This window comes from Dermacentor albipictus, chromosome 1 (assembly GCF_038994185.2).
Source record: "Dermacentor albipictus isolate Rhodes 1998 colony chromosome 1, USDA_Dalb.pri_finalv2, whole genome shotgun sequence".
Lineage (NCBI taxonomy): Eukaryota > Metazoa > Arthropoda > Arachnida > Ixodida > Ixodidae > Dermacentor > Dermacentor albipictus.
Window position 1 is genome coordinate 34,801,201 of NC_091821.1, and position 25,756 is coordinate 34,826,956.

Genomic DNA, 25,756 nt, shown 5'->3' on the forward strand with positions numbered 1-25,756 from the left:
GCGAGTATGAGGCTAAATAATGGAAATATTGTGCACGCATTTAAAGTATTCTCCTTACTAAGTGCCATCCTCTTAATATTGCTCCTAACATACAAGATAGATCAAGCTACAGCATATATATATATATATATATATATATATATATATATATATATATATATATATATATATATATATATATATATATATATATATATATATATATATATATATATATGCATAAAAAAGACCACTACTTGCTTTCAGCCATGCTGAGCGACGTCGCGAACCCCAACGGCGCTTCCATAGGAAGTCTGTCCGAAGCCTGCCTGGTGAACGGATGCTTCGTTGTTGAGTCCTGAAGAGCCTTGCTTGTTGCCAGATCCGATTGCATTGATCTTGCTGGCCGAGAATCCAGAGCTGTGGCTGTAGCCCTGCTTGTTCCTGTAAGAGTTCACCCTGCTTTGAGAATCACCGCGGGCGAAACTTCCAGATCCCTGGTTATGACCGGAGATTGCCCCCTGGTATCCGGCCTGGTGTTCGCCAGCTGAAGAACCGTAGCTTGGCTGGAAACCGTCTCCATTGCTGCGCCCGATGCCAGTTCCAACTATGTCTGGGTTCTCCACCAATCCGGTTCCCACAGTACCCGTTCCCGCTGCTCCAGGCGCAGTGAGTGCCGGACCAGCAAGCCCAGCACTTACAAGACCGGCAATACTATCACCACCAAGACCAGCACCACCAAGATCAGCAACGCCAAGACTAGCTCCGGTGAGACCAGCTGCGCCATAACTGACTCCTGTCAGTCCGCTTTCACCCAGTCCAGCTTCTCCGAGATCGCTGCCGACAGCGCCCGGAGCCACCTCTGCGAGACCAGTTTCCCCGTAATTGGCACCGCTCACTCCCACTTCGTCGAGACCAGCTCCTTCAAGACCACTGCTGAGAATGCCAGGAACTCCTCCCGCGAGAGCAGTTCCGCCAAATCCAGCACCTCCGTTGTCGTTGACAACGACGTCATGACCGGCGCCGGAGAGACCAGCTCCGCCGTAACTGCCGCCGGCTATTTCGACTCCTCCAAGTCCAGGTCCTTTGAGGCCGGTGCCAATGAGGCTGGTTCCGGCAACTTCGGGGCCGACGATCCCGGGGCCCTCTACACCGCCGTCACTGGTGCCGAAACCTCTGAGTACGAATCCAACACCCAGGATGCCTCGACGGGCCTCCACATCCTTCTCGTCTTCCTTGATATCCTTGTTTTTCGCTGCCTCTTCAGCCAAGACAGCGGAGACAACGAGGGTAGTGACGAGAGCAGTGGCGAAGTACTGTATTTGGAAAACACACAAGGGGCCGAAAATCATTATGGTTACTACAGTTTTTGGCAGAGTTGGAAACACAGTTTTTGGCAGAGTTGGAAACACAGTTTTTGGCAGAGTTGGAAAAGCAAATCCATGCCGTGCAACCCACGCAGAAAGAACACAAACCATTAATTCTTAACGTTTGTGGTTTTTTTTTTGCGCTGATCCCTTGCCATAGCAGGTAGAGAATTTCAAGGCAGAAGCAAATTTTCAGTTGGTGAAGTAAGCCCTAAGTTTAGTAAGGGATGACACTTTGTTTCATGGCACAGCTTTGGGCCTTCTAGAATTGGGCAACATATTATTTAGAAAAATTCAGCTGCTGTACCTTTTAGCATTTGGAGGGTGATTTTGAACGCCAGCAGACATGTAGCGCTAATTGTGACGCTCATAGACGTGCTAAACAGTGCTAACATAGTACTACTGGCATTACCGCTTATTATTAGAGTTGTACTGTGTGAAACATATTAGAGATTTCAAGCATGCTGGCTAATGCGAACCGCGCAGGCACTTTCTGGCACTTTATCTGCACCCGTCTATCGGTGCCTGCTTAGCGGCAGGTATGTATCTCAGTAAATGGTGCGTGGTAACCCGTAATAGTCAACCCCCTTCAACATCAGAATACGCCGCCATTCCAAAATTAGCTGCATTTTTCTATCATCCTATTCATGGGGCACTTTAAAATTTTAACGATGATGCAGTCAATATTGCGGCAATAGATGCCAAGGTGTCCCCATGAACCATATTGTGCTCAGTTGAAACGTTAACGATACATTATTTCTGTTTTTAGTGGATGGGCGATAGCTGTATGAGAGTGAGCAGATACGTAAAGGGGTCTAAATATTACATTTTGCTGATTTGTTTGCTCACTTGTGGGTGCAATACGCTCAATTCTAAATCAGCGCCGTGCTCTATGCATCGCATCACGTTGCCGAAAATGCGGAGTAATCATAGTCCGAAACACAGTGCTGCAGTAACAGCATCCAAGAAAACTATAACGCATTGGCAAGGTCGAAACGTAGATAGATAAATAACCGGCCACGAAGAAAGATCATGTACAAAAGCCTGTTGAAATGGATTAGAGAAGCCGAAACCGCATGCTTCCGGCCATTCTACCTGGTCCCCCAGCAATATATATCACCAAATATAAATTTCGCACGTAGGATTGGTAACAAACCAAAGTCTTTTTTTTTCTCAAAAGTAATTAGATTGGACCGGTGTGATGCTCGAGAGGTTCAGTCCTCCGCTAGACGCAAAGCACTCACCCTCATTATTGATAGTTCTGGACGTCTTCGCCACGCTCCGGTCTTTCTTTGGCGTGGTGCCTGTGTTCTTTGGTAGGTACTGACTTAGTAGGCATGGCCGCTGTGAGTTTTATATGCTATTCACAGGCCGCTATCGCGCAAGAATTTCAAGAGAAACAAGTTCGACGAGATAATAGGAAGTGTCCAGGAGTTCCCGGACTACAAAGTCTTTGGCGTTACCTCCTCAGCGACTAACGAAGAAGACACTGTCGACAGAAAAACTTGGCTCTCGACCACGTTCAAGGAAGTCTGCCCACGTTCTGCATTACTTAATCCCTTGCCTTAGACCCTATTCTCATTCGTTAGCGTGGCTCTCTCCCGTTAATCGAGAAACTGGGAGTGGCTTCCGTGGCCTTGGCATTGGGAAGTGGTCACACAGGATACGCGCAATAGCATAGCCTCGTAGTGCATCTGGATTCTTGCGAGCACGCTGACGAGAATAAAAAGTATTTACGCAATCCGTCGTGTCTATTTCATTTCCTGCCTCCTGACCTCACGTGCTTGTTTTAGACCCCTACTTTTACGTAAATTTTAAGCCATCCTCTAATGAGCTGACCTATCCCCCCTTATCGGAATATTGTAAAATTTAATATTATGTTCATGAGACAGTTGGTTTTATAATACTCTGAATGTTTTCTCTAGGAGGCCGCTCCTTAAGCTGCTTGTTAGACGGTGTTTTACTGACCACAGGGGTAAAATTTTTTGTCAGAAGGGACATAAAAAAATTGCCAGACACACTTAAGACTGCTTACGTGGGGGAATGCGAAAGCAGTGTAGTCTTTTTCGGGAAATGTTTCTTTTCTGCGCGTTCCTCGTCCGCGCAAGCTCTCGCTTGAACTGCGCTTCGGTAAGGCCGATTAAAAAACGCGCCAAGTGTCTCAACGCACTCGTGTGGAAGCGTGCGACGCGACGTGTGCAGTGACGCAGGCCCTAGGCACACCTTTTTAGTCAACAAGAACCGTGGAGCTGCCGTGGCGTCGGGCTCGTTTCCCACCCCGGAGGCCCGGGTGCGATTCCCACCCACACCGAAATTTACAATATATTCTTTCCAAAGGCATTTATTTCCTTTCTTCACAGGAACCTCCCTGAGAAATTTATCGTCTATCCCAGCATTTTGTGACGTGTTTTTAGTGTTTGCGGCAATCTTTCGGTCGCAGCGACGGATTTTCGCGTAATGGGGCATATAATGCTTTCTCATTAAAAAAATTTAGAGCCCTACCACGATGCGAAGATGGAAGACCAGCACAGCTGTTTAGCACATGACACAGAGGTGACCCAGAATACTGAACAAAGGTTCGAACATATTTATTGTCCTAATCTGTGCTCATTGTGGCACACACATTCGCGTATCATCCCTGTTATTAAATGAGTCCGTCACGTAAGACAATGAATGGCTCTTACCCCTTTAAGCAATGGCGCAAACACCCGTAATGTGGGAATGCACCTCGCTCCCGTTCTCTCATCCCCTCGTCAGCAGCGAGACTGACTGGACAGCCTGGCTCAGTTCCGGGGACGTCGACCGACAATTGGAACTGGTGGACTGGGCGGAAAAGGCCAAGCAGGCCCAGGGCCTTACTTGAGCCCTAACGCTCAGCCACGTCCCTCTTTACCCTTCCCCCTTTCAATAAAGTTTATCACCACCACCACCACCTGAAATGATGAGCGGCAACAGAGCTAGCTAGCTGTGGAAGACGACGACGCTCGAGCCACCGCTGACGATGGTAGCTTTTTGAACACCGAAGCCAGTTGTGGGAAAGACGACGACGACGAACGCGTGAGCAGTGGCACTAGCGCGTTTGTGTGGTTGGCGCCGAGAATATTTAGTGGCACAAGCATCGAGTGACATTCTTGTTTCTTGCCCAAAACTTCCGGTTCACCTCCTGAGACGAACGGGGATGAAATTCAAAATAAATCATGAAAAACAATACAGTACAAAATTTATGGGTTTTATTGTAGATACAATATCAGAGCGTAAGTTTAGTTACAAGCTGAGTTACTGAAGTATCTGCAATAATTAGAATTAATTAGAAATCACTGATTACCGCACACCGAAGAACAAAGTCGTAGACTTTATAGAGACGCGCCACGTAAGCGCGACTTCCTGGAATTCCTGGAAATCCGGAAGTGGAAAGCGGAAGTAATGACGTCACTAATGACGTCACACACGAGAAGGTGGCATGATATATAACCGGCGATATAATGGTAAACAGCTGCCTGGCATAGACTCAATATCTGCCTAGCAGAGCGGATGGGACGTCACTCCCTCCTGCCTCTCCTGCTCGCAACAGCTGCCCGCGCGCGCGCTCGTTACATGCTCTAACGTCAGCCTCACCGAAGTACCTGCATTAGCTCTCTTACTTTCGTGTAGTGTCCGCAATATTGACCGTTTCTCGGCTCTATAGTTTCTCCACACTATCTTTTTTCTGTCGCTCCACAAATCCATCCCAGAATCTCCATTACAGCCGCTATAGATGCTTTGAATCTTTGTGATTTCATTGCCAGAACCACTTCTGTTATCCCTACTGTCATATTCTTCTCTTTGCCTTTTAAGTAAGTTTATGCTGTTCGGGCGCACAGAAGTATTGTATTCATATTTTGTGGTATACTTGACTTCCGACAGTGATTTTTTTTTTTATGTGCCACTGAACAAGGGTACTTAAACTTAGTTGTGCTCTTGATTCTCACATCACGCACTGTGTCCATGCCTAAGTTTCTGTTTGACGCTTGTCCATCTGTCTTCTTTTTCATGTCCTCATCTGAATATTTTCGCGCTGAAAGCATGTTTCCGCGTCGTACCTTCAAGGCCTTGACTCAATATTTGCTAAGTTCTTGTTGTTGTCTTCTTTTATTTTTCTATCCTCTTCTCAAGGTTTATGTGCTAAGCACATAAACCTTGGTTTGTTCTAGTTCATGCTCAGTCATTCTGTAGTGGCTATGGTGTTGGGCTGCTAAGCACGAGGTCGCGGGATCAGATCCTGTCCACGGTGGCCGCATTTCGATGGGGGCGAAATTCAAAAACATCGGTGTACTTAGATTTACGTGTGCCTTATAGAACGCCCGGTGGTCCAAATCTTCATGGAGTCCCTCACAATGGTGTGCCTCATAATCAGATTGTGTAAAACCTCATAAAACCTCATAATTTAATTTTTTTATCATTTTGTCCGAATATATAGAGCAGCAACTCAAACTTAGTACCGGATTGTCGTTAAATCATCAGAGAAGAAGGAAGTCATAAGTATGAAGATAGTTCTAAGTAGCTAAAAAGGCGCGGTGGCCATGTTTTTCCGGAAGAAAGTCATCCTGCCCGTCATAACTGCGGTCGCTGCTTTAACTTGACGAGGTATTCGCACTTCATGGGATGGCAGAACTTGTAACATATGCGTTATTGGGGATTCCATGGTCGTTATCGAGGAGAAGCAGCCTTTCCCTTCATACGCAATAAAAGCAGGGAAACTGTAGGTTCTGGTGTAAAAGGATTACTGACGCATATTTTCGAAGTTCTGGTAACCCTAACACGCGCTTCTCGCATACCAACGATCACGCTTAGCAGCTAAACCGCTTTGAAAACACTTATCAGACAACTAATTTGGTGCAAAAGCTCGTATTGAAATACCGTAATCGACCTTACGTTTGCAACAACAATGTAACATCATGTCAGAGAGCAAAATTTTCGGACATCGTGTAGCAAATTGGATAGGTGCGACGACGTTGCTCATAAAAATAAGCAATAGTGCTGCGCTCTCGTGAGAAAGAGAGAAAAGGGAAGAAGGAAAGGCAGGGAGGTTACCCAGACTGAGTCCAGTTTGCTACCCTACGCATGGGGAGGGGAACGGGGAGTAAAAGAGAGAAAGAGAGAGAGAAAACATGAGTTTATACCACCCTTTCACATGCCCTAAGTTAGGGGTAGGATGTCTACAGTCGGGCACTCAAGTCTGTTGCCTTCACTGCGCTCTCGTGTGGCAGCGCGTGGCAGCAAAGGCGATAGAAGCTACGATGCCAGCCAATGCATCATAAAGTCGTGACGCATGTGCCTCCTGGATAAAGAAATCGAAACTGGGCCAGTGTTCAAAGAAAGCAGTTGCGCTAAAATTTTGCGTACGAGCAAGTTTCAACCAATCCTGATCCTTGACATATTATTATCGAAGGCGGCCAGTCAATGACAGCCAATGCTTACAAACCAAAAGCTTCATTAATGCGGCCTCTGAACCGTAGAAACAAGTATTATAACAAATTATATATAGTGCTCCAACGTTTGCCAGTGTAACTTCTTTTTCTTTCCTAGGCTTTACATTACTTGCACATTCATTTAACACGAGAGAGAGAGAGAGAGAGGGCTCTTTATTAGAAAAACAGAGAATTTTGCCGGCGCGTATATAACCGCTGGCATGCTACTCTGTATAGGGATGGGGAATGGGATTAAAAGATTCCAGATAAGAGTGGGAGAAAAAAAAAGGATAAAAATAAATATGAAATGTCCGACTGGACCTGATACTAATTTTTACAGGTGACATGGCGGGTAAATTTAGGCTTTTGTATAGGAAGGATGCAATTCTTAAAGCTTTCCTATTTGACCAATTTCTGTCAGGTATTTGAACAATAAATCCAAAACCCGTCGCTGTTTCGAAGGGCCGGGCATTGGACCTAAGATGGTCGGTAACGTTAACGGTCCGGGGCAAATCATGTCCATTTGGTGCTCAAAAAATTGTCTCTCGTCGCGGTACGCGGGGCATTCTAGTAATACGTGCTCAATTGTCTCTAAGTTGCGACAGTTATCACAGTATGGGCTAGTGGTAAGTCCTATGCGGTACAGATAATTGTTCGTGTATGCCACGTTCAGTCGAAGACGATGGTACAATGTCTCTAAGTGTCGAGGAAGTGGTCGTGGAATTTTCGGTCTCATTTCTGGGTCAATGTAACGTAGGAAGTTGTCTTGGTGAAGCGGCAGATTCAAGATGCGGTCTTTTTCTTGATAGGCATATTTTTTTGCCATGGTTGAAGCGTCGGCTTTTGTAAAATATGTTCTTCTGAATTTGCGGTATTGGAGTCCATTTCTGGCAGCTTCGTCCGCTCTTTCATTTCCCGAAATGCCGGCATGGCCAGGTATCCACTGGAACTTTATGCAATGCCCAGCAATCTTAGCCCTGTGGTGAAGATAAGCAATGTCAAATGCTGCTGGTTGATTATTGCAACGCTTGTGCCTGTTCCATATACTTTGTAGGGCTGCTTTTGAGTCTGTGAATATCACCCATGTCTTTGTCGGCTGCTGTCGAAGTATATACACAAGGGCCTCCTTAATGCCATAGAGCTTCGCTGAAGTAGATGATGTCGCTCGCTCAAGACGAAACGAGAATCGTTGTCCTGTAGAGGGAACAAAAAGTCCGCATGATGAACGATGTGGAGTTGTAGAGCCATCTGTGAAAATGTGCGTTGCGGCTGCGTATTCTTTGTGCATATATTCTAAAGCTATCTGATAAGTCGCTGCTTGAGGCATTTTCTTTTTCGAACTGATTCCAGGTATGTATGGCACGATTTCCAGTGGGGACAGTGTCCATGGTGAAATGTTTCGCGGCATAATTTGTGACGCCTGAGCAGGAATCGAAATAGATATGCTTCCGACGGCCTGCCCAAAGCTGGATGTAGCACGGGTTCTGGAAATATCCTTTAAAAAGTGATTCTTCGTATGAATGACGTGGCGGAGGTGTATCCGAAGTGTCTCCTGCGAACATAGCACTTCCAGAGGCAGGCATCCGGCTTCTGCTACAGTCCCTGAGCGGGACGACCCCTTCGGAAGGCCAAGACATACGCGAAGGCAGTTGTTTCGTGCTGCCTCGAGTTTTCTCTTGCTTGTGGGAGACACTTTGTGCAGGATCGGGAGGTAATATCGTAGTGTTCCGTCGACGTAGGCCTTATGGAGGAGCACCATTGATCGACAGTTGCTGCCCCACTGTGATCCGGTTAAAAATCGGAATACGTGCGACGCCGAGGAAATCTTCTCACTCAATTTTTTCACTTGGGGCGACCATGTGAGGTTCCTATCGATCGTCACTCCAAGAAACCTTTGCGTCTTGACGTATGGAAGGGAGCGACCACCCAACACTAGTGGGTATTTTTCCATACGCCTCCGCGTGAAAGCCATGGCAACGCTTTTGTCGGGGGACAATTTCAGACCCCTTGGATTTAGGTAGGCCGATATATTTGTTAGCGCTCTCTGGAGGCGTTGTTGGGTGGTACTGCGGGAACGCGCCGCACTCCAAATGCAGATGTCGTCCGCATACAGTGTGATTTTGACGCCAGGGGGCAGGTTTCTTTTCAGATGGATGAGGACTAAATTAAATAATATCGGGCTTAACACAGCTCCTTGTGGCACTCCCTTCTCGACGGCATAAAGCGCTGTGGGGCCATCCGGGGTACACATGAAAAGTTGGCGTCCTTGAAGATAGTCTGCAATCCATGTGTAGAGCCGTCCTCCAAGACCAAGAGTTTCCAAAGCGTCAAGTATCGCTGTATGATAGACCGAATCATATGCTGCCTGAATGTCTAAAAATAATGCAGTAGGTATGTTTCCAGAGACCAATTCCTCTTCAAGTGATGAAACCAAGGCAATGACATTATCAATTGCGGATCTATTTTGCCGGAAGCCATTCATTTCCTCCGGGTAAACTTTTGCAGTTTCCAGGAACCAATTTAGTCGTTTGTAGATCATTTTTTCGAATAGCTTCCCTACGCAGCTAAGCAGAGATATGGGTCTGAAGGAGGCGTAATTCGTTGGCTGCTTTGATGGTTTCAATATAGGAATTACTTTCGCAAGCTTCCATTCCGTAGGAACCTCCCCAGTTATCCATGAGGCGTTGTAGTACTCCAGAAGGCGTAGGCGAGATGTGTGGCATAGTTTTGCGAGCGCTTCATAACTCACGCCGTCATGGCCAGGTGATGATCGCTTGTTTACGTCGCTGATTGCTGCCGTGAGCTCTTCGATGGTGAATGGTAATTCTAAGTCAGGAAGGGTAGCTCGAGGTGGACTAGGCTGACGACTTGCAATTTGCCGCAAAGGTTGTGCCCCGTTGGAAAGGAGCTTGCAGTACTGCTCTGCCACCTCTTTCAGGGATGCGCGTTCATGTAATGAGAGGGCGATAAAAGGATAAAGCTGTTGCGGCTCTTTGCGAATGCCTCTGACGACTCGCCAGATTTTGCTCAGCGGTTGTCGTATGTCCAGTGTCCCACAAAAGTCCCTCCACCTTTTTCGGTCCAGTTTGGTGAGGTAACGTCGTATATGCCTTTGTGCCCGTCGACAAGTTCTGAGGTCTTCGATATTCTTAGTACGTAGAGCCTTCCTTTCGGCACGCCTTCGAATGGCACATAACCTTTCAAATTCCTCGTCGTTTGTTGGTACATTACAATGCTTAGTGGCAGAGCGGGTACTTTGTTTGAGGCATTGAGCTATTGTAGGTATTATTTCTGTATTTGTAGTCGCGGCTGTGATTCCTTTGTCTACGGATGCTGTGTAAGCTTCCCAGTCTACCGACTTCAGTTTCACTTTTCTGGGCGACGTCCGAAAATGAAGGGCAGAGATTAGGATCGGGTAGTGATCACTACCTCGAGTCTCGAAATCTGTACACCATCCGAACATCGGGGCCACTTGACTTGATACGAATGTGATGTCAATGCAGCTAACAGTCGTCGGATTTTTCAGGTACGTTATGCTGCCATCGTTCAAGGGCTCTATATTGTATTTTGCAAAAAGCTTCGCCAGCTTAGCACCCCGACCACATGTATGTGAACTGCCCCAGATCTCGTTATGTGCGTTGAAATCGCCACAAATAATATGTGGCGACTGAGTGTTTGTCAACAAGTTTTCCAATCTGGTCACGTCGAAAGGTGATCCTGGTTCCAAGTAGACGCCGATTAGGGTAAACACTTTGGATGCAATCACTGTGGTTGCGCAAATATATTCGTTCTTGTCATGTGGTGTTACGTCAATCGCAGAGGCAGGTATGTCGTTGCGAAATCCAACGAGCAGTCGGCTAATTCCATTTTGTCGCCTTGAATGATGAAAATAATACCCCTTTATCCTAAAGTGCTCGTCGACGCGAGACTCGGAAATGACTAAAAAAGGGAATCGGTACACTCGCGTAAGATGCTTAAAGTCTGCTAACTTCGAGCGCAATCCGCGAGCGTTCCACTGGAATATAGTACATGTGCGGAAGTGTTTGTTGGTGGACACCGCTTGTGAGACGATTGTTGTCGAAGCCATCGTTGCTACTGCGAAGAATCACGGCTTTGCGCCGTGAAAGAAGACGACACTAGCGGTTCCAAAGCCAGGATGGCCTCTACTTCAGGGATGCTCTTAAACGATGGGCTGGCACGGAGAATAGCCTTGAGTGCGGCGAACATCATGGGAATCAGCACACTTGATATCTCATTTGCAGTGCTACCATCTAACGACCTTTCTTGGTTCTTCCTGTTCTTCTGCTGCGACCTTGAGGACACTTGTTGCTGTCGTGGGGTTGAGGTTATATCACTTGAGGGCATTGATGGATTCGTTGCAGTTGAAGGCCTTTGCTGGTTTTCTTTCACGACTGAGGCGTAGGACTTTTTCAAATTCGTGTCGCTGCGCTGCACCGTGTCGTGTTGCTTTTGGTTTGTAGATGTATACATCACATCCGGATTCGGTGGTGGTTCTCGTCGTTTCCGTACTTTTCCTTGGATTTGCTCCATAGTCCGTGCAAGAGTGGCTGATTTCTTTTTAGGACACCCTCCGTATGACGCAGCATGCTCAGCTCCACAGTTTGCACACCGAGGCTGGGAACGTGACGTGCACTCCTTATGCGTATGTGGACCAGCGCATATCTTGCAGCGGATGGGGCCTTTTCAATATTTCGCTATATGTCCGTGTCTTTGACATCTGAAACATTGAGTAGCAGACCCCATGTATTCCGTCACGGGATAACTGCAGAATCCAAGCGACACTCGGTTTGGTAAAGGGGCGTCCTTAGCGAATTCCAGGATGACCGAGCGTCTTCGGGTTTCCGTTACTACGCCATCTTCGTTAGGGACGTAGAAAACTTGCCTTTTAGCAGATATGACGCCTTGTTCGCTCAAATACTCCTTGAGGTTGTCATCTGAGTACTCAACAGGAACGTCCTGTATCCTCCCGTACGTGGCAGAGTAGGAGTATGGAACTCGAGCTTCTACAGGAATGCCCGATAGATCTGTCACTGTGAGGAGACGATTGGCTGCGGGAAGTGTAGACACTGTCACCATGAGGCTTCCATCCTTGTTGAGACGGTGGCTGAGTATCTTTTCTTGGGCTGTTGTCACGACCGCAGAAGCCAGAAGATTCGGGTTTACTTTCCATAAGCTGCTGTCAGGCTGAGTTGGCTTGAATATAACAGGAACACCTGCGGCTCTTTTCTTTTTGTAAGAGACAACAGTGAAGGCTGTCTGATCCATCTCTTCGTTGTCTCCTGCAGATTCTCTTGTGTCGATGTCATCTTCACGTAGCCTTTTCCTTGCTTGTTCATCTTCTCCGTGGTCTACAGAAGCAACGTGCTGACCTGATTGCTGATTGCTTGCGACGGATGCCATCAGAGCATCACGAAGGGCGGCCGACGGCGGAGGCTCGCCTCGCTGCTTCGGTCCGGTGCGCTTCGGGAGCCGCTTGCTGTGCTTCTCTCGCAGGACGGTGACCCCCAGACCGGCGTTCGGTGAAAGAGGTGCACAAAGAGTAAAAATGAGCTCTACACTTGCTAAAAAAGACTTAAAATTACAGACGGGCGTTCGGAAGCGAGCCTATCACTCGTCGTCTTCGTCTTCGTCCCATTTAACACGAAAAATTCACATGTCCGAAATGACATACAAGTGCTCTTTGAATTGAACGCCAGCCAGCACTGGAGTTCACAGGAAGATGGAAGCTTAACCTTATTAACAGTGGTCCAAAGGAGGAGTGTCGCTGGAATCAAGCTTTTGTCAAGGGGCTTTGTATTTGTCAGGGCAGCAACTTTTACAGATTTCCTTGTCAAAACATTGGCTCCAGTGACATTCGTTGTTTAGCAACTGTTAATCCCTTTAATTCGATACGTAATTTCAAATCTTAGCGTTGTTTAAGCACCATAAAAACATTTCCTTATCTTACGCCCTTCTACAACTATGTTTCAAAGCCAGGTAATTACTACTAAGTTAAATGTTGCAGTGGGAATTCAGTGAAAGGATAATCTACAAAAAAAACTCTGTGCCCTTCCACGCTGAGAAGACCCTTAATGGACCCTTAATGGCCAACTACACCTCCGACACGGGTCGGCCCTGCATTTCACTGTCTTCGGGATTGGTCCACGCATGGGGTGTGCTTAACGCGTGCTCTACATCCGCCTCAGGTAGGCCCAGCATTGCACTATCTTCGAGAATTTGTTTTTTCTACACGCGGACACCGCATCGGGCAAAGTAGCCCTTAACAGCTTCGGCGTAAAAAATACGGACATGGTTTTCTTAGTAGTTACTATATTCTGCTGATAACAGAATGCGCAAAACAGGTGTCATCTTCGATATAATGGCGAGGCCTTTACATTTAAACCATTCTTAATCTTTTGCTGCTGCGTTTCTTTTGGCTGAGATACGGTATTCCATTCTTCGGCATTGTACAAGGCTATGTCTGCATTCTTCATTTAATTGTACCGTTGCTTAAAGCGTCATTAACGATGCTGAATTGTTAGTTCTGTATCTTTTTTCTAGCCACATTAATTTCGGCAATTGTCCAGAAAGAACTAGCATAAAGCGTGGCCTCGTTTTTTTTTTCGTTCTTTTATTTTTTTACAGAACACCTAAGTATGCAATGGTACCATTGGTGCTCCAGAAATTATGACTGTGTGTACAGATAACGAGCTTATTAATGGCTTCATGCGAAGTAGCAATTTTGTTGCACTGTTTTTTGCATCTGTATGCAATTACTACACGCAACTAACTTTCGAAATCTACCAATCATGGCTTCTTGATCTACTTATTTGAACTAAGCAAACCATTTTCACGCAGTTAACTAACAATTAAACAACGAATATTACGTTGATTTGTCGCGCTTCTTTTTAAATGAACATTCAACTTGCGACTCACTGCATGATGTACTGAGAAACTTTCGAGACACCACTCATTGTTAGCACTGCGTCTTCGACGATCGATACCGACGCTGTCCTGCCTATTGCACTGGCTTTCCAATCAAGAGGTCTTAAATGGAAATAGATTTTCCGTAACATTTTTGTCTTCTTTTTCATTTCACTTATCCGCAATCACGGGGAGAAAAATATAGTTCAGTATTCGCTAGAATTTCCCATATACTACTTATGAACTTTAAGATATTTATTATTTCACGTAAGTGTTATTTCAGTTCTATGGTAACTGGAACCCAACTGAACAAAGAAATATATTTAGAAAAAGTCTGAACGCATCCGTAAACTAACTAAACTAAACTAAAAAAAACTAAAACTTTAAGGTGCTACACATCACTGACAGCGATCAGCTGTCCCGTCGAGGACTATGTCTACTTTGAAAGTATGATAGAAGACGAACTAAAATAACACAAGTGTCCAAAGATGACACGATGGAGACAATAGTTAACGGCAAAGCGAAGACAACATAGTGAATAAAAGATGTTTGGAATATACGCACACGCCAAGGGCCAGCGATATACCTCTGGCCCTAGGCAGCCAGCTGCGAAAATAAGTGTATATATACATATATATTGCTACGAGGCGCTGCAGGAGCGAACGATGATGAGAGGACTGGCGAAGATGACGATCGCCCATAGTCGTGCGCACGGGCTCCATCTTGTATGTCTGTCTTCTGCCCGTTGTATACATCATGTAAATATATTGTCAAACGTCTTTTCTCCCCATAACATTTTGGTGGAGGTGCGGGTTTTTCAAGTTTCAAGACGGATCTACGCAGCGGACGCTCCGATGCCGCCAATACATACATACATACATACATACATACATACATACATACATACATACATACATACATACATACATACATACATACATACATACATACATACATACATACATACATACATACATACATACATACATACATACATACATACATACATACATACATACATACATACATACATACATACATACATACAACGTAGCAGGAGGGCGCATGGGTATGACGAGGGAGAACAGCCATGTGGAAAGGAAATAACATGAATGGGAGCCTTCTATTATTTCTTAGCGGGGCAGTTTTTGCTATGCCAGGTCACGATGCATTTTCCTCGCGTAGTTTATTATTCATGTCACGCTTAAAACAATCTCTGTCTCTAGTTTGCTTAAGTTAAGATGTACGCAAAGTGTCGGAAAACCGCAGTTAGGGCGCAAATACTACAGTGATTTCTAGGTTTATCCTTTCTTAAAGGGACACTAAAGTGAAAAGTGATTTCTTCTGCATCAGTAAATCACCGTTCTACAACACCAAAAACACCACTCTTACAACGATAAGACGTTTGGTAAGCCAGAAAAAGCGCAAGAACGAAATGCGGGTGGCGACGCCTACTTGAGTTCCCGCACCTGGGGGCTGTGACGTCTTGGATTTTGATGGCATCTTCTAGGGCCTACTAATTATATATAGCGGTGCAGATTGACTACATTGTGTTCTAAAGGAACCAAATATTAAACATGCCAAGTTTCGGGAACCTTCATTCAGCCAACGCGGCCCAAATGCGAAAACAAACTTTGGAATCACTGACGTCACGCTGACGTCCCGGCGCTGGCGTTTAGGCGCGAAATTCAAATACTGATACTTGGACCTTCATTTTCTCATCTAATATTCAAACTATATTCTTGAAATGACTGCCTGCAGGTTTCTCAAACAATACTTTATTAGTCTAAACTGATTTATTGTTTCCCTTTAGTGTCCCTTTAAGACTAAACTCTCACGCAAGTCTTAAACTGGCGACGTCGTAGGCGTGCAGTCACTCAAATCCACACCGAAGGACTAGAAGTGCGTTTGGAATATAATCGTCGCAGTAATCTAGGCATGACATTGGCAACAACTTATGTAAGGAATTACAGATCTTAGAGGGTAAAGAACACCTTGAGCAAGATAATGCCTCCAGCACTTCAAAGGGGACTGCGTTGGTTTTATATTTATTGGGGTCAGTGATTTCCCACCCTACTTAAACTCTTTAATGAGGAGCCGTTCCTTTGATGCCAAAGCAGGTCTTCCTTCCAGAATCGGAGAAATATATAAATGTTGGATAATGACGCATGGTAATTCTTAACTCCAAACAGTAGTGCATATCAAGCGCCCTTGAGTGCGTGAGAACAGAAAAATCATTTGTAAAAGCCTGGCTTCCACCCTATGTTTCTGCTGAAGGAGATAAATAAGCAGACATTTCAGATACGCAAGCTTTCATTTCTTTATTTATATAAATCATACGCACTATGGAAATCGATGTTCGCACAACACATTCAATGCAATATGAGAATCACCATTAAAGTGAACATACTGTAGAATGTCAAGCGCTGTTGATTCCGTAATGTTCTTCACCAAGCGCCGTCCCTGCTATACGGAAGTAAGAAAAAGGAGTCAACTTCATAGAAGCTAACTTGTGGTCTTTAGCCAAATGACAGTGCTGTTCAACCGTGTAGGCCCACACCACCAACGCCGACTCCCGAAGCCTTTCCGTATGACGATTGTCCAAAGCCCGACTGGTGCCCAGCTGCTCCATTCTTGAAACCGGATGAGCCCTGCTTGTGGCCAGATCCGAACGCCTTGCTGTCGCTGGCTGAGAATCCAGAGCTGTGGCTGTAGCCCTGCTTGTTGTTGAACGCGTTCACCCTGCTCTGAGAAGCACCACTGGCGAAACTTCCCGATCCCTGGTTGTGACCGGACGCTCCCCCTTGAAATCCGGCCTGGTGTGCTCCGGCCGAAGAACCATACCCTGACTGGAAACCACCATGGACGCCTCGGCCAAGGCCGGTGCCGATGACAGCTGGGCTGCCAACAACTCCGGTTTCCAAGGCTCCCGCTCCAGCGGTTCCAGGTCCCACGAGGGCCGGGCCAGAGAGCCCAGCGCCTCCAAGACTGGCTCCAGTAAGACCAACACCGCCAAGACCAGCGCCTCCAAGACCAGCGCCTCCAAGACCGGCTCCGCCGAGACTACCTCCCGTAAGATCAGATCCGCCGTAACTAGCCCCAGTCAGGCCGACGCCGCCGAGTCCAGCTCCTCCGAGACCACTGCCGATCACGCCAGGAACCGCCCCCGCGAGACCAGCTCCCCCGTAACTGGCGCCGCCCACTCCAACTCCACCGAGTCCGGCTCCTCCGAGACCAGTGCCTGCGATGCTGGAACCCACTCCGGCACCATAGGCACCACCGACACCTCCAAGTCCGACTCCTGCACCCAGGATGCCTCCACGGGCTTCAACGTCTTTCTTCTCGTCTTTCTTGCTCTCCTTGCTCTTTGCAGCGTCCTCGGCAAACGCAGAGCAGGCTAGGAGAGCGACGACAACACCGGTGGCGAAGAACTGCAGTTGCACATGCAAAGGGTGTTATTAGAAACTCCCGTTTTACGCATTTTATGCCATTAGCTATGAAATTAGGCTATCAACCGATATAAGACAAGCCTAGCACATGAAAAATTTGGGCTGTTGCGCTGTTGCGAATGCGGTATGCGCAAAGCTGTGTTTGCACATGGTACACATAGACTAACAGTATTTAATAATGAGTTAAAGCGTTACTCCTGAGTTTGATAAAGGTTATTATGAATGCTACGTTTTGTGAATTGAATTTGACTTGGAAAACTCAGCAGGGTCGAAAACAGGTAAAGATATTTAAAGAATAAAAGAGATACTCTCGTTTTTTTTTATGACAATGCCATCATTCCATATTTGGTAAGCAATATGTTTGGTCTGAGCAGGCTACCACATATTCATATCTGTGGCATAAATCTAGTTCGGCAAGTAAAAGGCTTCAGTGGTCCTTTGCAAATATCAAGGGCACAAAGGAACACATAGAATCTTCATTTTCATAAATGTTTAAGACGATTCTATACGGAACATGTGGACTAAAGGTTAGCAGAAAAAAAAAGAAATGTAAGAAAATTTTTCTACGTAGTTTGCATTCACATAAAGATTAGACAATTTTCCATTTATCCAAAAAATATTAACTGGTATCTCTTCATTACTCATTTCTTTTTGAGAACCACGTTGACCACTTACCTTCATTGTTGCAGACGTCTTGTTTGAGTTCAAACAGCTTTGAATGTAGCTCTGTTTGGCTTCAAGATCTTTCTTTGGTGTCGACTGATGACCAGAGATGAACTCATTGGCCTTTTATACCCCATCTGTGGCTGGTTCGTGGAGAACAAGAAAGCTTAACAAAACAAAACAAGAAATTAAGTGGTCAGACGTTTTAGAAGTAGATGTACATATCAGTTGCGTTTCCACCAAGCAACAAACAAACCGCTAGCGCATAAAAAATTACCGCTCGCTGCTGTTCCATGAAGTGAGCCATCAATTCGTTCAAGCTTATCGCGCTTGTGGAGTCTATTTCACTCCGGCGCAGGGCTGTTTCCCTTTTGCCAAGTAACATAGAATGACGGCAGGGTGACCTTGGCCTCGAAAGTGCGTACGCTGGCGAAGGTGCCCTTACACTGCTGATGTACCGTGCCGATCGCTGCAATTGCAACGACTTCCTGCTTCTTAGCATCCGTTGGCATCGCTCTCGTTCTTCTAATAAAGACCCTTTCCCACAATTATGCTTCGGAACTGTAAGAACTGATTGCAAACTTCAGGCCTACGGCTTCCCTCGGTACCAATGCTGATTTTAGTATAACTAAAAATTTGCGTTTTGTGCATGGACTAATAGGAATTAAGATCATCATCGGATGAATTATTTGATCATTTGATCATAATTTAGTTCCATAATGTTGCCCGCCACTCAAACAATATTTGAAAAGATGTGAATGGAAGACGAAGGAGCTGTGGAAAAGTAATATTGTTACATCAAAAATGTTCACACCGAATTCTCAGACACACGCACACACGCACACACACACACGCACACGCGCGCACACACACACGCACACACAGATGAGTTTTTTGTTGTTTACATGTTGTTTGCCATGTTGTCTGCAAAGACCACGTTGTTTGCAAGTGAGCATTTCATGTGCATTTTTGTGGTCATTTTTTGTGAAATGCAGATTATAATAAAACCATTACCGAAGGGGCCTGAAACAACTTTATGATTTGAGCATTAAGTTCAATCTATTCGTTATAGTAGCTTCACCCATTATCGTGGTGTAATGACATTCTCGGTTGTTTATTAGTGCATTTACTTTTATACGTTTCTGTGAGTGCACTCGTGCGTTTGTGTGACGACTGCTTCAGAATATCAGACAAGGGATTACTGTACGGGTGGACTAGATCATCAGCGCGATAATCGCCAACATATTCATTAATTCACAGCATTTGTATATTTGTGGCTTTATTTATTCACTTTTGTGGTCATGATATATTTGCCGAAAGGCCCTGCAGAAATACGAATTCAACATGTTCCGTGATATACATTGCTGTTTAATGTAACAGTTTTTCGTGCTACAACTTGCACAGTGAGAAAACATTGAATAAAAGAATGGAGCATTTCGTTGACCTTCACTTAAATTGTGGGACTGAATGTCCCGAAAGCTAGAGAAATAGAAGAAAGGAAAGGTCGGCATTTATTAAACAGACACATGTCCGATTTGCTTCCCTACATTGAAGGGAGTGGATACCATAAGAACGAAAAGAGAGAAGGCAGGAGAACAGACAGAAAGTAGCAGCTTAGCGTACGCGCGAACATGTGCAGTAAGTCTATGTATATCGTCCAGTGACGGGCGCCGACATGAGGTTTTGCGCCAATTTATCTGATCGTTTTCCGTGTCAGTAACGCGCACGGCCATGTTTCTAGGATCTTCCAATGCGAAGCGCAGTCCAAGCGCTGGATGCAGGGCGCCCAATACTTGCAAGGCAGTTTGCGCTGACGGGGTCTATACAACGTCGTAAAAACCACGCGAAGAGCATAAACCGCTGACTGTAGCATGACCACGGCCTGCCGCGGTCTTGAAACTGCACAGTGAGTCACGAGGATCGCTGCAGCGGATGGCTCCAGATTAATTTTCACCAGCTGAAATTCTTTCACGTGCGTTTAAAGCACCGAACGCGAGCGCACTTGTTGCACTCCGCACCAGTCGGAAGTGTCGCGAGTGACTGTGTGTGCGCGCTGCATCGGGGAGAATGACAAAGAACGTGTTCGATAGTTTCCTGGTCACCGCAGTGGTCACCCGCAGCACTATTCACCCATCCGATGCGGAATGTAAGCGACTTCGCAAATACGACGCCAAGCCACAATCGACGAAATACCGTTGTCTTGGGTCGGAATAATCCAGGTGGAGGATAAAGTTGCAGACAAGGGTCCCGTGCGTGTAGAAGTGTGGGCTAGAAACTAGGCGTGGTTCACAACGATCGTAAGGCATGTATGCAAGCACTCGAAGCTTCGCTGCTGCATCTGTTGTTGGCCGTGGGATTGGTTCTTGCACGCCGGCACCTTGCTCGCGCCCCTCTCCACTATATTGCCTCACTACCAGAAGGCCGACCACGCGGCTCTTTTTGACAGACGACGCTACCTTACCGTGTACACCTGCTATCAGATTAGACAGGTGAAATGAGAGTTTTGCTTTCCCCTTCGTGCTTGGGTCAGCCACAAGTTAGACTGACACTACCAGATATTCGAACAAAGGCACAACTCTCATCACCGGTTCTCGAGCAACTTTCGCTGCTCTTGCTGTACGAAAAATACAACGATCATGCCCATCTATATACACTGATGGTTCAACCCCCGTGGAGAGTTTTGCAGGATCAGTGGTCTTTCTTGCGAAGGTCACCACCCAGAAGTTCAAGACATCGCATAGGACTACATCTACAGCCACGGAGCTTGCTGCTTTTCCAAACGCACTTAGCGTAAATCGTGAGCAGCCACCTCAGAAATGGAGCATTTCAGCGGCTCTACATTGACTGCTTTCTGCCTTACGCCGTGGACCCTGCGAACAACTACTGCTACAAATACGAGAGCTCCTTCATCGCCTCGTCGACCAAGGATACGACGTCACATTTCAGTGGCTCCTTAAACATTGTGGCATAATGAGCAATGAACATGACAGTGAAGCTGCTCGATCTGCTCACACTGTATAAGCATAAACTGTGTCCTCGGACCTCTTCTGCGATGACTACATAATGATAATAACGCTGACGGACGCGACAAAAGACAGGAATAATCCGCCTTTTCTAACACCCATCGCTACAGCTTCTTATTTTCTTTTCTTGTTTTTTTTAATAATTACATTACAAGATTTCAATTTGTAATTCAGAACTATACTACATAAATAAGATTGCCTGTGCACCTGGATTGAAAGTAATTGAAAGTTTTTACACTTAACCTGGTGCTTGAGTCTTTTATGCTTAGGCAAAAGCTTAGCGTTTGGAGACTCAATGGCTCATATATGCATATATCGCTGTGCAGAGAACAGCGTCTCGGGTTTGATTTCTGGTCGCCACGGCTGCATGCCCATGGAACAGTAGGAAGAAAAATCTGGTATTCCAGATTCTGGTACTATGTAAAATTGTTGGTTCCTAATGCATTACGGGACTTCGGGTGGAAACTTGTTCTTTTTGCAAACCCTCCGGTGACAGATGAGAACTTCGTCGTTGCTTATGTGCGATAACCTTTACCCTCTATAATTGTCTCGTATGCCGTGTCATGGGCAAGTAGCTTTCACTCCTTTTTGAACTTGCGTTGTCCGACCGTTTTCTCTCCACTCGGCCGGGTCTCTTTTCCACCAGAACAATATTTAGGCTCAACTAGAATCGACTAGCCTAGCCTATCATTCCTACAAATACGCCAGCTTTTTGACGGCACATGTTCGACATGCGGCGTTTCACACGTTTAGAGCATCCGGCTTAAGTAAAGCCGTTTTCTCTGCGGTGCGTTTCGCCGGAGCCTAAATATGACCAAATTTTCTTTTTAATTTTTTTGTGCAAGCACGAAGAGCCCATTAGTACACTTTAATTCCTAGTTCTCCCGACAGTATTTACCTGGATACCAGTGTCATCCACCCACATGCGCGCTTCAGCGACGATGATTTCTCAGTCTTTCTGCAAAGCATCCAGTTCGAAACACTAGTATTTCATAGGATGGCGCGGGTAACGAACTTGTAAAAATGTCTCAACCTCATATTTAACAATACGTTGGGCGTGAAATGGCCTCAGACGTCACAAATAGGCGTGGAAAAGCAGCCAGTGCAACAACGATCTGGCTCTAAAGGTCACATAGCTGCTAACGAAAACGTCGTCCTCCTCCGTCATCCAAACTGGAAAAGCTGAGCGCCGGCGTCATTAAAGCGCGGGTTCGGATTGGATGCAAGTATGGTTGCGTCGCCGATATTAAGATAAAGCTGCTCAATGGAGTTAATTAACCGTAAATCTAAATTCTATTGCTATTCACGCAATACATGAAGGATGTACTCCGGCAAAACTGAATCATAGTGGCAGTTCCTCGTTTCTGGCTAAATGTTTTGCATCGTAAAACAATTTTGCGTCATCTGAAAACCCCGTTTATAAATAGCAAAGTCTTACAAAGTTTATTGTGGCTATGCCGGAACCAACCAGCCACTCTCAACGCAACGAAGTACATTCCGAACGAAGGCATACGCGCTTTTTTCGCGCATCCACAAGGCTGAACTTAACGCAAGACGCCCGACGCATTGCAATACGGCTACAAGTAAAAGGCGTCGCTACTGATTTTCTCGGGAAAGTTGGGCGGGGAGCATTTCTTATTGCTACTCATCCATGAATTTCGGCAGGTATTGCAGTATGGTCCGATATTAGCCGTTTGCTCATTCAAATGAAGAAACGCTTTGCCACTACAAGCGCCCGCCTCCTCTTTCAACCCGGAACAAAGTTCTCTCAATGCATATATAACTGTATATTATGCTCTACATCCGAAGGCCACATTCATGCTTCAGTAGAATTTAATAGGCAGCAGTGAGTCTCATGGTGAGCCCAGTTAAACAAATGAAAATGCTGAGACAGCACCTTTTGATACATCTGAAAATATATGCAAAGAAAATGAAAAGGCATGCGCTTTGGTGTTGCAACATTTATTGCACAACAAAACAGTTGAATGTCCATCGGTGTCAGTGAGTGAAAACAGGAGTGGCGCCAAGATCGATAAGGGTCCGTACGTCGTCTCTGAAGAGATAAAACAGAAACCCAGGCTAAGTGAGTCACCTTGGTCTAAAGAGTGGTTTTCTGTAGGCTGGCTTCAGTACCACATTTTCATCTGACGTAATTGAGCAATTGCGAACCTACCGAAATTGACAACTAGCAATCTTTTCAGCTTAGTGCATACAAAATTTGTGCTTCTAATGCCAACTCTTTATCGTAAGTGAAAATTACGAGAAAAAATAATAATAAAGACAAGCATATTCCCTCGTGACAGACTTCAAAAGGGATAAAACGCAAGATTCCTAAAAAGAACAGCTGCAAGTCAAATCTACAATTTCGCTTAACTAAGCTGGTCTATTCAGCCGCTAATATAACTGCAATATTATCTGCTAAAACGTTGGAAGAAGTGCTCATTTCTTTCATGAATGCGGCCTAAGATTTTTCTTCCAATTCACCTTTTCCCTCCAAAGAAGTCGGAGTGAGAAGCGCTTGTTTCTTTCGTCAGTGCAACCCAACGAAAGCTTTTTTTTTTCAGTTTACCTTCTGATTCCAAACACTTCCCTACTGTTCCAATCCTCACGACTCACAATCATGCAGCGGCTCACCTTTAACCGTGGAGGCCAAAGCCGATGCCACCGACGCCACCGGCGGCTCCATAGGCTGTCTTGCCGAATCCAGCTTGTTGTCCAGCCGCCCCGCCGACGTATCCCGTTGATCCCTGCTGCTGTCCAGCGCCGAAGGCCTTGCTGTCGCTAGCAGAGAAGCCAGAGTTGTGGTTGTAACCCTGCTGATTGTTGTATGCCTGCACGTTCCTGTGGGCGGCTCCAACGGCGTACCCACCCGATCCCTGGACGTGACCAGCGACTCCCTTCTGGAATCCACCCTGGTGACCACCGGCAGCAACTCCATGCGAGGCACCATAGGCGCCTCCCAGACCAAACCCTCTATAGCCGAATCCTCCTAGGAGACCAATAGGACCGACTCCGGTCCCGAATACTCCTGGCGCAACCACACCACCAGGAGCAACCACGCCTGGACCAACCACGCCGGGCGCGACCGCACCAGGGCCGACGGCTCCATAGAAAGCCGGGTTGCCAGCACCGACAAGACCTGGGCCATAGCCGGCGCCTCCGACAGCACCCAGGCCTCCCAGAAAACCACCCCGACCTTCGACGTCCTTGTCTTCGGCATAGGCCGTGCAGGCCAGAAGGGCGAAGACGGTGGCAGCGATCAGCTGTTGCGCAAGAGATTGCGAATATATTCATAGATTGAGGATAATGCACGAAAAAAAAACTACCAGCTAGAGATTAGAAGCGCACCGTGAACTTCTCTCGTCTTACTTCGTCCCTGGACCTTTACGTTACATTGGATGCGATTTCTCGCCCTATGCTCTGTTGCACTGATTCACAAATATGTCCCTAAGTCATATGCAGTAAGTGCGGAAAACCAATAAAGAAGTACATAACTTTCTCAACTTTACGTAATGCTGTCTCTGTGGAAGCAATATATTGAAGCTACTAAAAAGTTTTCGTATGGACTAGACTACAACTAGTATTTATTTATTGCGTTCAAACGCAACAGAGACTAATGGTATGAATGCAAGGGGCTAAATTAATTCTTGGCCCTTAAAATGGAACCGATATTACCCGCCGTGGTTGCTTAGCGGCTATGGTGTTTGGCTTCTAAGCACGAGGTCACGGGATCAGATCCCGGCCACGGCGGCCGCATTTCGATGGGGGCGAAATGCAAAAACACCCGTGTTCTTAGATGCAGGTTCACGTTAAAGAACCCCAGGTGGTGCAAATTATTCTGGAGTTCCCTACTACGGCGCGCCTCATAATCAGATCGTGGTATTGGCACGTAAAACACCATAGTGTAATTTTTTATTTCGATATTCTGGCTTAATTCCTACTGCCAAATATATCTAAATTAGCCTTCACATTGCGCAGGTTTGTTAGAAAATGTCAAGCTACGGAGTCAAGCGACCGGCAAAGATTCACTGATCCGCACTGTGCACATTAGTATCTGCTTAATCTAGCTGTAACTGATAGCACAGAACAGAAAACACTGCACTCCAATATACTCCCGCAGCAGAGCTTCCAAGTGAGAATGCAAGCAGAAGAATTGCTTGTTGTCAGATTCTGCTTTGCCATGCTGATAATATGCCTACAAGAGGACACGCATCCGACATTCGCTGGCTACTTTGATATGACAAGCAAATTTCCTGGGTGCATCATGCAAGAGTGCTGTCAACAGAGATTGAAAAACATTTCAGTGTGTTTACATTCAATCTTTGTTGGCAATACTGAACGATATGGTCAAGCCATAACACAACATAATATACTGCTACTAAGTTCCTGATACCTTCATATTCTTGCTCGATGAGGGGTCGGAGAGATGAAGAGTAGTTCTCTGGGGACTACAACGCTCGAATTCTCTTCCCGATCTGTGTCGGCGTTGTGCCAAGACGGGTCCTTTTATACAAGTCGCGCTATCCCAAACCTATAGTCAGAACGCCGCAGGATGGAACATAATTCAAAAGCACCTCGTCGCCCCCCTTGTATGCCGTTACCGGCCAAAAACCTCAGTGTAGAGACACCACACCTAAACGCCAGCCCCCCCCCCCCCCCTTCCCATCCTAAACAAAAAGAAAAGGAACCAAGGGGGCCGATTAACTGCCTATCTCCTACTCTGCCACTCTATCTCCATTCTTCACCAGAAAGTAATAATAGCGAATGGAAGCGACCATGCTTTCTTTAGAGCAGGTCGTGCAGCGCTTCAGTGCAGGCGTGTGCGCCTGCACGCCGGGACATTCGAAAGCGTAAGGAGGAGTGGAGGGGGCGCTTGACCTTGTCCGCGCGGCACTACGCCTGCA

The 25,756-nt window shown here is 46.1% G+C and overlaps 3 protein-coding genes across 3 annotated transcripts; all 3 read right to left on the reverse strand.

The window, feature by feature from the left end:
* Positions 1-242: 242 nt before the first annotated feature.
* On the reverse strand, positions 243-1,331 carry LOC135901096 (uncharacterized PE-PGRS family protein PE_PGRS24-like). The gene has a single exon (XM_065430775.1). It carries the CDS (start codon positions 1,329-1,331, stop codon positions 243-245), a length of 1,089 nt encoding a protein of 362 aa, XP_065286847.1.
* A 14,698-nt stretch (positions 1,332-16,029) lies between these two features.
* On the reverse strand, positions 16,030-17,912 carry LOC135901119 (uncharacterized). The gene is made up of 2 exons (XM_065430795.1): positions 17,842-17,912; positions 16,030-17,148 (listed from the first exon to the last, which is right to left on the reverse strand). Exons 1-2 carry the CDS (start codon positions 17,845-17,847, stop codon positions 16,258-16,260), a joined length of 897 nt encoding a protein of 298 aa, XP_065286867.1. The 5' UTR covers positions 17,848-17,912; the 3' UTR covers positions 16,030-16,257.
* Positions 17,913-22,803: 4,891 nt separating this feature from the next.
* On the reverse strand, positions 22,804-25,313 carry LOC135901120 (uncharacterized). Its single transcript, XM_065430797.1, has 3 exons — positions 25,246-25,313; positions 23,487-24,115; positions 22,804-22,905 (listed from the first exon to the last, which is right to left on the reverse strand). The coding sequence occupies exons 1-2, from the start codon at positions 25,249-25,251 to the stop codon at positions 23,489-23,491; spliced, it is 633 nt and encodes a 210-aa protein (XP_065286869.1). The 5' UTR covers positions 25,252-25,313; the 3' UTR covers positions 22,804-22,905; positions 23,487-23,488.
* Between the last annotated feature and the right edge of the window lie 443 nt (positions 25,314-25,756).